The 19,246-nt window shown below is 42.0% G+C and overlaps 1 protein-coding gene across 2 annotated transcripts in view; it reads right to left on the bottom strand.

Annotated features, from left to right (window-relative positions):
* Window positions 1-3,470: 3,470 nt before the first annotated feature.
* LOC126234973 (uncharacterized) overlaps window positions 3,471-19,246 on the bottom strand; it is a 58,259-nt gene continuing 42,483 nt past the window's right edge. For both annotated transcript variants that reach the window (XM_049943722.1, XM_049943715.1), the window contains exons 3-4: window positions 17,299-17,581; window positions 3,471-3,810 (exon numbers count right to left, since the gene is read on the bottom strand). In XM_049943722.1, coding sequence (XP_049799679.1) covers window positions 3,804-3,810; window positions 17,299-17,581 — 290 coding nt within the window. In that variant the 3' untranslated portion in view covers window positions 3,471-3,803. The remainder of the gene's footprint in view (window positions 3,811-17,298; window positions 17,582-19,246) is intronic.

Below are 19,246 nucleotides of genomic sequence, written 5' to 3'. Positions count from 1 at the left end.
AGACAGATGGGTATAAGATGGCAGTAATGTTCCTACATCCAGTTTACTTACGTTTCTGTATCAGTGAAGTAAACTCACCATAAACGTATTACTATTAAAGCCACTGGTGTGATGCCGTCATTCACTTCCATATTTTTTTACTTTTATGAACTTCTTAATTTAAGTATTAGCTATTATTATTGGCAACATCTTGTACCCCTGCTGGTGTAATATTTTCACCCGATGTACCAGTGTGTCTATTGATATTATATAAGATTTCAAAGTATTTCATAGAGCAGGACCTGACACCTCAGTGCTGTATTGTATTCACCTTACAGAGTAGATACAAATTTATCATTTTTATAAACTGAAAGAGTATTTTACCTCTGAAAATGCCGATTTGTGTGATTTTCGTTGCTGCAGTGCTACAACAGCTCTAATTTCAGTCTACATAATTTGTTACTAAAATTCTTAGTCACTAATAAATTTTCTCGTCTGTTTCTTCCCTTACTTCTATTGTATTCCTTACCATTTCAGTTTTTATACCATAAAACTGTAACTTAACCTCTTATAGTATCAGTAACAAGGTCCAAAGTACATGTGCCAATCATGCAAGTTCTGACGCTTTTTATGTGATGTAAGAGGGAGACTAAGGCCATAATCGGGATGTGTAAACAATTCGAGAACAAAATGAAAGCAGATTCTTAATTGCATTACAGTTTAGATGTTCGTATAGGATTTAGCATACATTTAACAGCATTAGCCACTCTTAAGGTAAAGACTTTCCATATACGACAACTGACAAGTTATAAGATGATATACAGCTCAGTAGTAGCTGCACATTGGGCTCCTTTACTTTTCATTTCTGCTTCTCTAATGAATTAATGAAGTAAAATAACTAAATTCTGATCATTCAAGAATGAAAAATATGTTGATGGCTGTGATACTGGAGTAGTTGATGGTGGACAGGCCGACGTAGAAAATGGATCAAAAATGCAGTATTCAGTCATTTTTCTGACAACACTTCGTAGTATGATGAAAATCTGAGAGTACTCGATGACCAAAAACTATTGTCAGTCGTATTAACAACGATGTCAATAAATAAATAAATGTATTTCAGATTTATATATGTCAGTTTCCTCTAAAAAATCCAACATTTTTTTCTGCATCTTTATCTACAACTACCTATCCACCTTTCATTGCGTACTTACCATTTACCTCCTGCAGTTCGTGGTAAAAACGGCATTTTTTTCTGTAAATTGTTGGTTTCCTGGCGTTTTAAAAAATATATTCTCCTTCGAAAACGCAAAACAATTGTGTGTTGATTATGTGATAAGGAAGTTAACTGATGCAGTACAACTTTTGTCTCTCCTTGTACGTCTCTGTTTCTTACCTGCAGATGACTGCTGCAAAAATGTCATTCAACGACAAAATAGTGTAAAATACAACTATATAAGCAATGAATTCTGTGATATCATGCAACAGGAAACAGGAAGAGACAATTACAAGCATAATAACTTATAGGTAAGGTGAAGGTATAAAATAATAAATGTTCCATACTACATAGAAAACCAAGTAAATGAGCAATTTGCGACAAAAAATCCCGAAAACGGCTATCACACATGCAAATAATTATGTGCTAAGTGCAATGATGTTATTACCAAGAACAGAGCATGGGGCAGAAAACTGTAGAAAAACCTACAAAATAAAAAGTTAATAGTTAAAGATGAACTACCATCCTTTGTTGCAAAACAACACATACTAAGTAAACAAGTTACCTTCAGAAACATGATAACTGAGTCATTGTCATCAGGGTACTTTCCAGAGTATTGAAAGCCCACAAAATTTGTGCCTCTGCTACAGGAATGTAATGCAGAAGATATGGAAAGTTAATAAGCCCATTTCCCTGCCATCATCATTGTAAAAGATAAAAGACACATTAATGAATTTTTTAAATACATACAATCTTGTATGTGAAATATCGTTTGGGTTGCGGAGCCGTAGAAGAATAGAATGAGCCATAGCACAGCACAGAAGGGGGTACTTAACGCTCCTGGCAAGGTTGAGTGTCTCACAGGCATAGTCTCGGATCTTTCTACGGATTTTGATGCTGCTTATCATATGATTATACTAAATAAACACGGTGCATGTGGAATAAAACTAGAAGCAGTGCCAGGCATAATGACGCTCCACTGTGCCTTGGCTTCAGGTAATAACATCTTGAAACAGGTTCTGAACTTCACCTGATTTTAATGAAGGACACAGCTGCTTACGATGGGAATGCAGAACTGGAATAAATACTTTGTTATACACTACTGATCTTATTCGACCGTCAGTCGTTGACATATGCACCTACAACATAACATCAACAACCAAAATAGAAAAGAAGTGAAAAGAATGAAAAGAATGAAGGATCTATAAAGTTCAGCTCGATGTAACATTAGGTACGGTGGATGCGGCTACTAATAAACATACATATTATTAGATTTTAGTCATAGCGTGGAAACGGTGTACCAACAAAGATGTTTGCCATCTTCAAAACATTACATACCCATTGGCCTCTGTTAGCCCTCGACCATTTTAACAGTCAATTCAAACCACGAAGTATGTCCAGTGGTACGGAAACGCAATATTAACACAGGCACTCTCTGAATAGAATTTAGCCTTTCCATAGTTCACGGTGGTTTTGAGGGACACGCAGCAGTACTTTTATATTGTCAGACTTAGTGATTCCTCAGAGAGCGCTTTACCATTTACTTATTTTATTGTACGTTATCGATTTCGCGACATCCTGTTCCATCGTCAAATCTATCTGAGTGTTCAGGCACAGCTGATGATGTTCTTAAATCTATGATATGAAATATAATAATAACTAATACAGTGCAGTCTGAGTAGTTATTTAAGTCAAACAACGTCTCTGAACAGACTGCATGACGACTATTTTCGACCGGCCGTTGTGACCGGGCGGTTCCAAGCGCTTCAGTCTGGAACCGCGTGACCGCTACGGTCGCAGGTTCGAATCCTGCCTCGGGCATGGATGTGTGTGATGTTCTTAGGTTAGTTAGGTTTTATTAGTTCTACGTTCTAGGGGACTGATGACCTCAGATGTTAAGTCCCATAGTGCTCAGAGTCATTTGAACGATTTGATTATTTTCGAGCTTATTATGAGGCAACAAATTCTGCATTTAGCACCTTAAGATATACACTTGACAGACAATGAACATTGCACACAAAGAAAAAGAGCAGGCACATACTTCGTTAATGAAAAATATTTTTAGAATAATTGATTGAGTATACTGAGCTTTTCTTTGATGTTGTTGGTATTGCCAGTGATTTCTAAGAATGTCTTGACATGCAAATAAAACCAGTTCTGCTCGTCGTTAAGTAATCGACCTTATTTTGCATCATAGTTATGAGGGTCATGAGAGGAAAATGCAGGTAAAGGTCTGTCAGCAGGTTGCAATATCTGCTAGAATCCTTTAATTATACGGTTACCAACAGAAGCATTTTCTGTGTTTATTGTAAGGAAACATAATCAATACATAATTTACATAGAAAGTCCCTCGCACTACTTTCAACATAATTTCTTAAAACTCATGTATTAAAAATTAAATTCTGAAATGCTTGATACTTTTCCACCTGTCTTTCAGATTAACAGTTGAATCCGTTTTTTCAGCACACCGTGCACAGTTCCTGTCTTGCCCAGTGGAAGTCTCGACAGTTCCACCACGACCGGGAGATGAACGATGTAACAATGGAAAAAGTGTGCGGTGACAAGGGGCATAATAGCGTCAGTTGACAATGATGTTGCTGGCTCATTTCCTTTAACCGCTGAAACAGAGGAATATAGTTGTTAGTTTACAACTTTCCACAAAACATTTAAACAAGTACAAGTCGAAAGAAACAGTAGGACGTTATTTCAATAAGTGTATTATGTTGTCTGCATCTACATCGGCAATCGAAAAGCCATTTTACATTAAGTTGTACAAAGAACTTTGCTTGTCGCTATAATATCCCCATTTATTGTTCCAATCTCAAATGATAACACAGGAAGAACCAAAGTAGGGAAGCCTCCTCATGTGCTCGAACTTTGTTATATATTGTTGTTGCTGTTAAAAAGCTGTTACTTCTGACACCTAATGCAAGTCGTTATAGTCAGAATAAGTGAAACGGCTTGGAGTAAAAGTGTGATCTATGTTTTTGAGCGAGGAGAAATACGACAGTGCAGTGCAGTGTGAGTAATGGAAGTATTCTAGTATGTGAATAGTCAATGCATATCAGTAAAAAGGGAATATACTGGAGTAATATTCGAACTGTGATTCGTGGAGATGAGTTTTATAGGAAGTAGTTCAAGTAGAAGGATACAAAGTGAAGCTAACCTGAAATGTTCGGCTGTACGTAGAAGAGTATGGTCAGGCAATGGGTAATGGTGTCGTGCTAATAAGGGTCGGTAAACTTCAGTTTGAACCATCAGTTACGTGAAACTATTCAGAGGCTGTGGAAGTACAACCGAAAGGCAAAAGAGTAGACTGGAAATGAAAAGACAGAGGTACTTACTGGAGAAGATTTTACGAGCCAGAAGAGAAGAGCCGAAGAAACTTCGGGAACGTTAATGATGGATAGCATTTGTTTTAAATTCGCCAAGTTTAGTAACTGGTGGACACTGCAGCAAGACGTAGGGCTGCAAAGCAGTGGAAGAAAGGATTACAGTAAAGCATTAATACTCTTGTTGGAAAAGGAATTAAAACGTGAACGAAGTGCAGCTACTGGACAACTGTCTATAAGGTTTATGCAATACCAAGTGAACCTTCGAAAAGATAATTAGTCAAATTATCTGTTGTAAGGGAACAATGTAGTGTGCTTCTAAATAAATGTGCGCTAAATAAATTTATTCTTGCGTGTACTGTTACCAATACAATACTGTGTTCTGCTGAAAACAACAAGCCATATCCAGTCCATCAGTTTCCATGTGATATTTAAAACTTTTATTTTTCAACTCAAGACGATTTGGAGAAAGACTTCAGTTACATAATTTTCAGCGAAATTTTTTGTAAATGGCTACGAAGGGCTGCCATATGTATCAGATTGTGGCATTCAGCTATTACGGGAGAGGACCAGAGGTTCACGCAGCATCCTGCTGCAACCAGGTGACGTCATCCAGGTAAGAAGCACAGAAAAAACACTTCACTGGTCAAGAAAAGAGAATAACGACCGAACATGTAAACGGAGTATGAACTTCGCTATTACGATCCCAACTTCTGCAGGTATTCACACTGGCAGCTGCGTCAGTTAAATTATCGAAGCTTAGCAATACATTTAGAAGCAAAATGAAATAGTTAAATAAAATAAATTAAATGTTGTAACGAGAGACCTTGCGATAAGATCACAGAAAAAAAATCTGACAGTTTGACTTGTTTGTTACGATACACAAAGTGTAAAGTTTCTAGCAGTCCAAAACTACCTAAAAACACTACGTAGACCTAGTTAAATTCTTGACAGTCATGGGAATTTTTGAAAGCGCATGCTGCAGCAGTGATGTCGGAAAGTAGGTATCAAAAGTTTTGGGGTTTAACTTTGTCATACAGAGTCCATCCTTGTTCACACACCATTAATTTTAATTTTAATTCGTACATATACTCACATCACATTATATCATATAATTAATTCTGATGTCTACATCTGATTCGACTAATGTATTTGTGGTAGGTTTAGGATAAACGAGTGTGCATGTATGTATAAATTCTAGTGATGAAAACAGAGGCATTGTTTCAACAGAGAACTGGTTACCTTATACATGTTACATTTCATCATATTTCTATATATAGAAGAATAATAGAATTTCGTCAACGTTAGATTAAGCTCTGAGCGGATGTATAAGAATCAGTTTACTTGTGCAGATACAAGAGTTTACAAAGAGAAGGTAGCAGTTTTTTTAGCGAAGGGAAAAGGATTCGTAGAGGGGATAAATTTTCTACACTATATTTGGCAAACACGGTACAGCAAGCTGTTATTTCACAACTGTAACAGCTAACTGTTCCGGGCCAGTTGAGCAATCTTCAGATTTGAAGTAGTAATTGGAACATAATTTTTTATTACTAGGGCCAGAGCTAAATTAACAGAACGCAAGATGTCACCGGTAGAAGAAACAATAGAAGGAATAATTACAGGTAGTACTTTTCAGGAAAAATGGGGGCACGTGGAACATCGAATAGTCAAACCTAATCATCTGTAACAAACACAAAAGTAGAAGCAGATCAGACAGGGGAAATGAACACTAATTTTATATTGTGTCACTTATTTAATATGATGGCAGAGATGAAAGTGGGCCAAAATAAACTAGAAGCTGCAATAAAAGATAAAAATAGAAATAGATTTGAGCAAACTATAAGTTGAGGTGAAAGCAAGCCAGAGCGAGCTAGAAGCTAAAATAGAAAAAGTCAAAGCAAGACAGAAACTGAAATTAGAACGAGTGAAATCCAACTCCAACATAAAAAAAAGCAACCGGTCAGATTAGACTGGAGGGAGCATCGAAAAAGTGCAAGTTGGACCGTAGGCGGAAATAAGAAATGTTAGACAAGAATTAGGACAAATCAATTCAGGAAAGGAAGAGACTGAAGAGACTGGAGAGGAAGATTTCAGATGTCGTTGATCAGCTGAGCACGTTAGGCTGATGGAAGCTAGTGTGAAAGAACTTGTAGGAAAAGGGGAAAAAACCAGAACTGATAGAAGCCTTACAGGAACGAACTACAGCTATAGAACAAGAGATAAATAGGATAAGGCAGGACTTTTGTTGTATTTGGAGTGCCACACGAAAACTTTGAACGGCGCTGTGAGACGCCAAAATTTATCAGCTTGGAATTTGAAAGAGGAGGGTCGGTGCATCTTACGGATTTCCTTCAAGGGCTGAAGAGAAATATACCATGTCATGGAAATGAAGTGAAGAAAATAGAAGTAACTTGCACTTTAATGAAAGAAGCCAGAAAAATCTGTTAAATGTTTATTTGACACTGCAATAGAGAAGCCATATTAACAGTAGATAAAATTTTTCTTTTAAAAAAGGAATTACATTAACGGTTACGACGAACTATGTCATCAATATCAAATGTATAACATCAGTTGGAGAATATACGAGGGATATTCGTAAAGTAAGTTCGGATCGGTTAAGAAATGGAAATCACTGTGAAAATCTAATAAAGCTTTGCACATATGTGTTCGAAAGTGTCTCTAGTATGCCTGTCGGTTGCATCACTTCGCCCTTTTCAGTTCTGAGCGCATGGCGAGCACATAAAGGCGCGTAGAAAATAATGTCTTCCGCCATGTATGACGTCCTTGTGAGAGATTTCGTCTGATGTTATGCAGCCCACGTTACAGAACTGTTATGCAGTCCCACTTCGTGAGAATTCTCGGTAGCAATCTGCAGGGGCAATGAAAATGCTCCTGCAGCGTTTTCGATGGGAAGTGTTTGATCACCCGCACTACAGAGCGTAATTGGCTCCTTCTGTGTTTCATCTCTGCTCACATTAACTACTGGCTATGAAAACAACATTTTCGCACAGACAGCGAGCTATAGATGAGCGTAGAGAATTGGCGGGAAGCACAGGCGGCTGCCTTCTTTGACGAGGGTATTGGAAAGTTGGTACAACGCAATGACAAATGCGTAAGTCGGAGTGGTGACTATGTAGAGCAGTGGCTGGAAGCTGTAACTAACTATTGCAGATAAAATATTTCTGATTATCACAGTGTTTTCCATTTCGCCATCACTCGGAACTTACTTTCCGAATAGTCCTAGTATAATGGGAATTGTGACCGTACATCTGACAACAATTATGAAAAATAATGAGACGAGGCAACTGAGTCAATGGTGGCACAACCACGTCACTACAAGTTATGCCCATGCTTGCCCAACCGTTCATTCCATGTCCTAATGTAGAATAGATTAAAAACTACACAAGGTAAATTGCCAAGGATTCTTGCAGTGTGTTTTGCCATGACACAACAATCGTATGGCTGATTTAAATTCACAAGTTGTAAATGTATCAAGCACAGCAAGCTTCCCTATGTAATGTAGCACATAGTTTTGCTATGTCCCAAAAAAATAATCTCAAAACATGCTGTACTCTCATGTAGGACTACTACTAACTTCCTAACATAACATTGCTCCATTTGCCTGGTAACCCATTCTGTCACTAGAGGGCATGAACATAGTAGAATTCTACGAAAACAAAGTAAGACCAAAACTGAGCGGATCGCTGTGATTAAGGAGGATCATAAAGTAGCGGGTATAACTCAGGCAGACTTTACAGATAGAAAAACATTCAGACAAAAGGTATTTGATTAGAAAGTTGGTCAGAGGAAAATTAGAAAACGGACTGGAACACCGTGGTCTGGTGAAAGCAAGAGACTTCATTCTAAAAGGATAAAACAAATTTGGACACAAAGGAGGGTCAACCATTAAAACTGATGGATGTACCTCGCGTGGTCCTATTGGAGCCATAAGGGAATAATAGTTATAATGGGAGGGTTATTCGTAAAGTAAGGAGCGATCGGTCGCGAAATAGAAACCACAGTGAAAATTTGGTGAAGTTTTGCACAGCTGTGTTGGGCAGTGACTCTAGTATGCCCATCGATCGCGTTACGTCGTTCTTTTTAGTTCTGAGCACACAGGGAGCACATAAAGATACCTAGAACAGTAGTGTCTCCCGTCAAGTACGAGGGGCTGGTGAGAAATTTCGCCTGAAGCTATGCAGCCAACATTACGCAACTGTCTTGCGTTTTCTTCTTCAAGACAATTCTCAACAGCATTCTGCAGGGGCAATGAAGATGCTTCTACATCGTTTTCAATTGGAAATGTTTGATTGCCCAGAATACAGCCCGTAATTGTCTCCCTCTGAGTTTCATCTCTGCTCACATGAACCGCTGGCTATGAAGCCAACATTTTGGCACAGACAACGAGCTGTAGGCCAGCGTAGAGAATTGGCGGAAAGCACTGGTGGCTGCCTTCTGTAACGAGGGCATTGGAAAGTTGGTACAACGATACGACAACGTCTATGTCGGATCAGCGACTATGGAGATAAGTAGCTGGAAGTTGTAACTAACTGTTGCAAATAAAACAGTTTTGATTTTCACTTTGGTTTCCATTTCGCGACCTATCGTTCCTTACTTTCCTAATAGCCCTCTTTTAACCCTATAATCAGTCGAGTAGCATGCGTGGGACGTTTTAGCATTTTCGTAACGTTTGCTACTTCTTTTTTAATAGTAGTACAAGAGAACACGTTTGTAAAGAAATGGGGTAAAGAACTGGAATCGGTGTATTCCGCGAGTAACGAGAATAATGGGCAAGGGGCACTACATTAGTAGTGTGTGAGTAAGTTGAGAGTTTTGGTCTGACAGAAGGCGAGATATGGTAGATATTGCAGTTGCGATGGCCACAGTGGTCAGTAAAAGAAGAAGAGCCGGGTTCGAATCCCGGTCTGGCACAAATTTTCAACGTTTCCCATTGATTTAATCAATGACCATTCCCTGCCAGTGTCTGTAATTCTTTTGTGTCTTAATTAATAGTGGTTGCTGGATCAAGACAGAGTCTGAAAGAACCAACACTAAATATACAAGGGTCGTTCAGTAACTAATACTCCACTTTTTTTTTCCTCAGAACATATTTATTGTTAAGCTTCAGAACCTGGTGACAATAGCTACTGAGAATTCTTCCGGGTTGTATGGTCGCGCCGGCCGTTGTGACCGAGCAGTTCTAGGCGCTTCAGTCCGGAACCGCTCTGATGCTACAGTCGCAGGTTAAAATCCTGCTTGGGGCATGGACGTGTGTGCTGTCCTTAGGTTAGTTAGGTTTAAGTAGTTCTACGTTCAGGGGACTGATGATTTCAGTTGTTAAGTCCCATAATGCTCAGAGCCATTTGAAACATTTCTATGGCCATGGTGGATGGAACTCTTCTATCCCTGACGTTTCATCCAAGGCTACGTTGGACACTGGAGGTGCTTCAGAGGTGGTTCAGTCAGGTAATCACGTAGTGAAATATTCGGAAACTGAAGTTTTATGTAGTATGACGAACTATTATCCACGGCTATTTAGAGAAGCCAACAAATATATAAACATGGGCATAATTTGAACAGAAAAGAAGGAGCCATGAAACTCGGCGGTATATGAACAGTGGCGCTACAGAATCGGCGAGGTGTTTTTATCTTTGACGTACAATGATCGATACTTATATTTTATATTTGGCAAGGTTTATCTCTGCTGTCATGTGAAATCCAGACCATTCCCACTTTCCACGGTGTTGAGGCCGCTCTTCGACGTCCGACTCGTCTGTCGACAAGACTCAGCACAACCAGGAGTACCTCCGAGGATGTCCAACGTAGCCTTGGCGAAACGTCAGAGATATAAGAGTTCCATCCACCATGGCCATACAAATGGTTCAAACGGCTCTGAGCACTATGGGACTTAACATCTGAGATCGTCAGTCCCCTAAACTTAGAACTACTTAAATCTATCGTAAGGACAGCACACACATCTATGCCCGAGGCAGGATTTTAACCTGCGACCGTAGCATCAGAGCGGTTCCGGACTGAAGCGCCTTGAACCGCTCGGCCACAACGGCAGGCGCGACCATGCAACCCGGAAGAATTCTCAGCAGCTGAAATATCCGGTCGTGAAAGTCTTCATTGTATGATTGGTAACAACATACATCGACATGTCTTGTCCATGTCCTCTTTTTCTAGGTAGTCTTCATCAAGTTCTATGGCCGCACGTCAATGTTGTGGAAAAACATGTATTCCCTGCTGGTAAAAGCTCTTGTCCTGTGGGCAGAGCCATGTTTTCACTCCATGACTGACACTCTCGTCATCTTCAAAGTGTGTTCCCCATAGAGAATCTTTAAGCGGCCCAAAGAGACAGAAGTCCGTTGGTGCCAGGCCTGACTGTAGGATGGATGAGGCAAATATGTCTAACCCAATTTTGCGATGTTTTCCCGAGTTCTCAGACTTGTGTGTGGGAGTGCATTATCGTGTTGGAGCAAGATTTCTGCTGGATTCTTGTCCAATCGGACACGTCGGAAACGGTTCTTGAGTTCATTCGGAGTCTTCATGTATGCCTCTGAATTGATGGTTGAAGCTCTTGGCATCACATCCACCAGAATGAAGCCATCACAATTTCAGAAGACTGTCACCATGACTAGCAGAAGGGGGTTGTCTTGAATTTCTTCTTTTGTGGTGAATGAGGATGATGACAATCCGTGGACTGCCTTTTTGTTTCCGGCGCAAAGTGGTGCACCCAGCTTTCGTCCCCCGTAACGACCCGTGACAAAGGTCTCTCTGTTGGTTCAAAACGCTAAAACAATTGAGATGAAATGGTCTTTCTTTGAATCTTGTGGTCCCCTGTGAGCATTCGTGAACACACCATGAGCACCTCTTTCAATATCATTGCGGACGCATTTCCAATGATGACCGCCAACTGTAGAGCCACTTGTCGAGTTGTGATACGCCGATCGGCACGAATAACGGCATCCGCACGATCCAGCATGTCTGGAACAGTGGCTGTGACAGGACGTCACTAGCGTGGCTGATCATGGAGTCCTGTTTCTGCATTTCCTGAGACTGTAACTTACTTTACCCATCGCCCAGCTGTACTACGATCAACTGCAGCATCGCCGTACACTGTACACGAACGTTTATGTATGTTCATCACAGTTTCTTTTCTGCACACAAGAATTCAATAACAGCACGCTGCTTGTAACGTTACGCTTGACGCTGTACTACGGCTCTGACATCTGCCAGAACGGTTCGAAACTTCCTCGGTGCACTGAACAAACATCAAATGTTAAGCACTAACAAGGACGTTGATCTATGAATATTAATGGCTTTTCTAAAGAAAATGTGGGGCATTACTTATTGAACGGCGTAGCCTCTCAGGCCGTCACCGGTTTGTCATGGAACATTGCCATCTGTGTACTTAAACCTGTGTGGCTGAAATATTTAGGCGTTTGCTGGATACTCAACACTTCTGGTATCCCGGTCTGAAAATGCTGACAGCCCTCCAGAACACATGGACGTAGACTACAGTCGCTGGACGGCGCCCCCATAACCTGAAAGCGCTGCAGTCGCGTTATGCTCAGGCAACGCCCGCCACGCCGGCCTATCGCCACTCACAATGGTCCTATAAAACCGGCGCACAGGGGCTCAGACCGCAATCGTGATCCGAAAGCGCTCGTGATCGTTTATCTACTTATCGTTGCTCTGGTCGCTAATAGTTGCTACGTTTGGGTATCCGATTTGGTTTTTCTCTCTGGTCGCCATGTGGTCTGTGTTGCCAGCCGTCCCTTTTGCTAGTGTGTGTCCGCGTTGTACCGGCGATTCACCGTTTATGCCGCCGACAGGAGTGCTCTGATCTCGCTCGATTCCGGTCCCTAGAACATTGTCTGCATTTTCAGAGTTCGAAAGACTGTTGAATCTTGGATGGTATACCAGAAAAGTGAATTTCTTCAAAAACAGTCAACAAGTCTGTAAAATGATGCAAAATTTTCGATGTAATTAATACAGAATTCTCTCAGTTCATCCCTTAGGTGACTGTTAGGTCAAATTCCAGCAAAGTACTCCATTTTCTTTCATTGCGGTTTGGTGTAGGTTAACACCACACCAAAGAACTTCCTCCACAATGAAAAACCATATGTACAAAACAAGCAAAATGCAATTTTAAACGTGAACAGCCTTCTGAAAAAAAAAAAGGTTCAAATGGCTTGAAGCAGTATGGGACTTAACATATGAGGTCATCAGTCACCTAGATCTAGAACTACCTAAGGACATAACAGACGTCCACGCCCGAGGCAGGATTCGAACTTGCGACCGTAGAAGCAGCGCGGTTCCGGACTGAAGCGCCTAGAACCGCTCGGCCACTGCGGCCGTCACAGCCTTCTGAAGATGAACTTTTCGACTTGGAACCGGTAACGGTGCAATTTATTTTTGAGAAAGAGCGTTATTAACAGAGATTGGTGCAGTGTCGACGGTATTTTCGTCCACGTCACATGCATACTCTAAAACATTTCCGTCGACGACGGCTCGCCATCTTCCTCTACCAGAGGAAGTCATCTTCGCTTCTACTCATTGCTTGCAAACGTGTCTGTACGCGCGTCTCTTTAAGACCACGCATACCGAGCTCCAGATCTCGGAAGACTTACAGTGAGACAATAAGAACGTATTAGCACAGTCTAATACATAAAGTCGCGACACTCACTCCAGTGAAAACTGTTATTGTCTGACGTTTAGAACGACAATAGCGTTTCTAGCGGCGCCAGAGCCAGACGCAAGATTAATGTTTGTTTTTAATTACTTTCTTACAAATGATCTATATACATGAATGACGTGAACGGTCGTGAGATGAATGCAAAAATCACCGACTCTTACTAATTCAGTGAGATAAGTTAGAACTCATGAATGCAGAAATAGTTTCGAACATCCATATAATTACAGCTTACACCGCTGAAAGCAAGAGAATATAGACACATATTTCACGCTTGAGAAGCATGTATTTCTATTGTCCGTTCCCATTACGACAGGCACTTCCCCTGACACGAAATGGTTTTCTATGGAGTCTCATCATTCGCACATTCTTACACTTCATTCGACTTTATAATAGAGGCATATTTCTATAAATGTAATTACTTTTGCTTCAAAAGATAATTCGTTGCGGATTCTTGCCGTTTGTGGCTCAGATACAGCTCCAACTGTGGAATTGGTTTCTTCTGTGCTGGGAAACATTTTTATTACTTTTGAAGTTTTGTTATCACGTCTGTGTGGTTTTCCTCTACTATGGGACTTAACTTCTGAGGTCATCAGTCCCCTAAAACTTAGAACTACTTAAACCTAACTAACCTAAGGACAACACACACATCCATGCCCGAGGCAGGATTCGAACCTGCGACCGTAGCGGTCACGTGGTTCCAGACTGAAGCGCCTAGAACCGCACGGCCACACCGGCCGGCCTACTATAAGTGTGCTGCCTTATTTGGTACGTTAAATTATGTAAGTACTGCAATCCATACAATATTCCCTAGTGATTGATTTGATTGGAAATGTAGTGTTACTTCACGTTGTTGACTAGGTATAAAACATCTTTCTGCAAAAGCTCGTCTTCTGCCGTTTAGGACTTATTCTATTGTTCTTAAAAGAAAACGACAGTCTTCAGTAAGTACCTGTAAGTTACAAAAGAATTGTAAATAAACTGCTCTGTAATGTACCATTTCATACCTCCCAAGGGCCTTAGGAAACTATCTAAAGACAAATGTGGTGTTTTTTTAGTTAATATTGATTTTATAGCAGTACATACACTCCGGATTATAGAAAGTATGTTGCAAATCAAATTAAATGATAGTATTCGCACTCATGTGATAGCCTATGCAGAATTGTAGCTTTCAGTCCGCTTGGATCACTGCCGACCCACTGCGTAAAACGAATGAGTAGGAGTAGCGTTACTATATGTGTTAGATTATTGTATTAACATGACGCTATTGATAAAGTGATAGAGACTGCTAACAAATGATCTATTTTATTGCCGGCCGGGATGGCCGAGCGGTTGTAGGTGCTTCAGTCTCGAACCGCGCGACCGCTACGGTCGCAGGTTCGAATCCTGCCTCGGGCATGGACGTGTGTGATGTCCTTAGGTTAGTTAGGTTTAAATAGTTCTAAGTTCTAGGGGACTAATGACCTCAGATGTAAAGTCCCATAGTGCTCAGAACCATTTGAACCATTGTTTTGATCTATTTTATTGTATCAAATATAGAACAGAGAGTTTGCTGAAGTGAGCTCACAGGATACAGAGGTATGCACACTGATCAGCAAGAACCTTATGACCACCTACCTAATAGTCGGTATGTCCACCTTGGACACGGACAACAGCGGCGACGCGTCGTGGCATGAAAGTAACGAGGCCTTGGTAGGTTGCTGCAAGGTGCTGGCACCACATCTGTGCACTCAAGTCATCTAATTCCCGTAAATTCCGGGTAGGTGAGCGATGAGCTCTGGCTCCACGTTCACTCACATTCCAGATGTTTTCTATCGGTTTCAGATCTGGCGAGTGGGGGACCAGCACATCAACCGGAACTCGCCACTGTGTTCTTCGAACCACACGCTCACATTCCTGGCATTGTGACATGACGCATTATCTTGCTAGAAAATGCCACTGACTTCGGGAAATATGGTCTGTAACCGGTGTACGATAGTCCTTGGCCTTGATGGTGCCTTGCGGAGCTCCACTGCACCCATGGATGCCCACGTCAATGTTCCCCAGAGCATAATGGAGCCGCCGTCCCGCAGTAGACGTGTCAATGGGCTGAAGCCCTGGAAGATGTCGGATTCGTAACCACCCATTGGCTTGATGAAGAAGGTGTCGGGATTCATCAGACCATGCAACGATCTGCCACTGCGCCAACGCCCAGCGCTGATCGTCACGTGCCCATTGCAGTCGTCGTTGCCGATGTCGTGGTGTTAACATTGGCATATGCATGATTCGTCGGCTGTGGAGGCCCATCGTCAGGCGCGTCCGGTGCACACTGTATGTTCATAAACACTTGTACTCTGCCCAACAATAAAGTATGAAGTTAGTTCCGCCACAGATGACCGCCTCTCCTATTTTAGCTGTCTACCCAGCCTACGACATCTGTAATGCGGAGTGACAGCCCAACCCCACGACATCTGGACGTGGTTTCACACTGGTTTCGCCACGCGTTGAAGACACTCACCAGAGAAATCCACGAACACCCGACAAGTCGTGAAGTTTCAGAACTGCTCATGCTGAGCCTCCGGGCCATCACAATCTGCCTTCGTTCAAACTCAGATTGTGCGACTTCCCCATTCTACACACGGACAGTACGCTCACTGTTAGTCCTCGCCAGATGTCTCTGCTACCGCATGGACGGGTACATATCGATAGTAGGCAGGTGGTCGTGATTTTCTGGCTGATCAGGGTGTGATTTTAACAATTTGTAAATATTGTAAATAAATATTGTCATGTTTTACTCATTTATTGATTGTTTGTATTGACTACGCCACTTCTTGTAGCTATGGACACTAAAATTGGTTGCTGGTTTCACAATAAAATTATTAAAAATAGAAATAGCATTGATACAGTACGTACCATCCATCGTATGACTTTCGAATAACAGAAGCAGATGCAGAACTTCAATTTCTGGGTAAGATCAGGGCCACCATGCATCTGAGTGACAGCGGTTAAGATGAAGGTAAAAACTGAGCTTCCTACAGCGAAGTTGCCAAGTTTCAACTGCGAAACGCAAAAGGCCATTCGCGGTACCGAAGCTATAAGACTCAAAACAATAGTCGTCTATACTGCTACAGCAACACACAGTCTTTGCCACAGCGATATATACAGAAGCGTGGTACACAATTGGTTAAGGTAGAAGCGCGAAGCTGCTGTGCCAAGCCCAGTTTAAGTGTCAGGTCTCTTCTTTCACCGTAGAGACAGTAAAATGTGGTCAGGAACAATCTGAAAAGCCAGTCGGTGTGGCCGAGCGGTTCTAGGCGCTACAGTCTGGAACCGCGCCACCGCTACAATCGCAGGTTCGAATCCTGCCTCGGGCATGGATGTGTGTGATGTCCTTAGGTTAGTTAGGTTTAAGTAGTTCTAAGTTCTAGGGGACTGATGACCTCAGAAGTTAAGTTCCATAGTGCTCAGAGCCATTTGAACCATTTTTTAACAATCTGAAAAGGTTGTAAGGATGTTCACGATAGATTGTGGAGAGAAATAATTGTTATAAAATGCGGATTTAATTAGCACTGCTATGCGGCTGGTCAAGGCGGAGGTTCGAGTCCTCCCTCGGGCATGGGCGTGTGTGTTTGTCCTTAGGATAATTTAGGTTAAGTATTGTGTAAGCTTAGGGACTGATGACCTTAGCAGTTAAGTCCCATAAGATCTCTCTCTGACACACAGACACACAATTAGCACTGAAATTATCCTATCAGGCCGCTTCGCGTGCAATTTCAAGCAACCGGGCAGACATTTTGTCGCCAAATGTGATAATCGCTTGGTTTCCTAAAAACTGAGAAGAGAAATACACAAAAATGGGCAGGGGATGGCAAGAAGGATCGAACCCGAGCCAAAGGGTGAGCAGTATCGTGCGCTGTCATAAGCGCTGTGAGGACAACTGACACTAACTATATCTGCTCGATTTGCGCACTCATATGGCTGATTGGCTAACTTGAATCCTAATGAGCCTGCAACATCCTTACAAGCTTTTCAGCTTGTTTCTGACCACTCTGTATTGTTACATTTGACTCTGTAGAGTTTGTGGATGCTGTGCTTACTAGCTGTAGGAGCGGCTGTAGCTGAAGGACTCGGCGTAGGAGCCGCCCCCGCCGCCGCCCCCGTAGTAGCGCCTGCGGCTGCACGGGTCGCAGTAGCCGCCGCGCGGCCGGTGACGGTAGTAGACGGGGCGCGGCTGCACCACCACCAGCTTCACCGGCACCACGACGGCGTACGCCTGCCGGTAGCCGCCCCCGTGTCCGCGGTAGCCGCCGCCGTAGCCGCACTTCTTGCAGAAGAAGGTGCGCTTCTGCCGGGGGCTGACTGCCCCGTCCGTCGATTCCGCTGTCAACACAGAAGGCCATCTGAGGCGTTCAGATCCACTCCAGTAGTGAAGTTGTACGGGGTTTAGCCATAAAGTTTTAATTATCATCTCGACAGAATAAAGCTTTATTTTATTTTAGTAGATCCTGCATGTAGGCTTGCTACACATTGAAATTCATGCTCCACATATCTGTGAATATTTTGTGGCATTCGTTTTCTGCATCTTAAGGAAACAACACTGCAAGATTTCGTATTAACATGGTTGAACTACAAGGTGCGATAATCAAGTAATGAGACTGATTTTCTTTGCGAGATGTGGCAACCCAGCAGGCATAGGTAGGCCTTTGACCTTTGTCTATAAGCTGCTTCTAGTCCAAGCGGCACATCGATGCAACTGCTCAGGCGTGAGTTGTGCTGTAATAAGTTAACACGTGTTTGTGTCTCTCGTCACGGAAATGAAACCGCGTAATATTGCGCAATGGTATGCCATTTCTTTCTGCGTTAAATTGGGTAAAAACGTGACGGCAACTTACGGTAAGCTTCATAAGGCTTTTGGAGACGATCCAGAGAGAAAACGCCAAAGTTCGCAATGGTGCTCAAAGGGATCACCCAGACCAAAAAAAGCTCGCGTATCAAAGTCAAAAGTGAAATGGATTCGTGTGTGCTTCTTTGCTTCCAAGGGAACTGTTAATAAAGAGTGGGTACCTCCTGGACAAACAGTTAACCAATATTACTACAAAGAAATTTTAGAAAGACTTCGTAAAAGTTCTTCGTGCCCTGCCAACATTGCTCATAATTGGATTCTGCATTACAATAATGCGACATCCCATACTGCTCTGTCAGTACAACAATTTTTAACCTCAAAACAAATTTCAGTACTACCACAGCCACCTTATTCACCAGATATCGCTCCATGCAACTTTTTTTTCCAAGACTCAAAACGGCGGTCAAGGGACACCATTTCCAAACACAAAATGTCCACGAAGCTGTGACGAGGGTCTTGGAGGACATTACAGAAGATGAGTTCCATTAATGTTACCATCAATGGCAGAAGCGCTGGAAAAAGTGTGTGCAATCATAAGGGAACTACTTTGAAGGGGACAACACTAAACTTGAATAAAACGGTAAGCAACATTTTTCTTCAAATCAGTCTCATTACTTTATTGTCGCACCTCGTACATGGCAACACTGTGGTATCATATGACACAGTGGTTAACTAGCGCAGAAACGTCTAGTACAATATAGAAGTTATTCGCTGTGGAATCCCCCTCGGCACATATAGCCGGTGAGTGTTCTATCAGCGGTCCATAACGCTCTTTTGCCAAGAGCTATTTAAAGAATTTAACAAGGATGAGACAAAGAGCATGAGACCTGATTAACTATTTTAAATTTAAAAAATCAAAGACGTACATCTAAAAAACCGGAAATACATTTTAAAAACACAGTACAGAATGGTGAATTCTTCTAGGAAAAAAACACGGAAGCACAGGACTTTTGCTTAAAATGTGAAGGATCTGCATTCGGGAGACAGAGCATCTTTCCCGAGCCGTGGCGTGCGATTTTTCTATTAAGGTTGTGGCTAGTAAGATATGTTTGCTCTTGATTCATAGGTGCATATTAGATGGTTGTCACCAGGGGCAGGCGGAAGATGGGTAGATCTCTCTGACGACAGCGCTCTTAGAGCGG

This window comes from Schistocerca nitens, chromosome 1 (assembly GCF_023898315.1).
Source record: "Schistocerca nitens isolate TAMUIC-IGC-003100 chromosome 1, iqSchNite1.1, whole genome shotgun sequence".
NCBI lineage: Eukaryota > Metazoa > Arthropoda > Insecta > Orthoptera > Acrididae > Schistocerca > Schistocerca nitens.
This window is presented reverse-complemented; position numbering and strand designations above follow the sequence as displayed.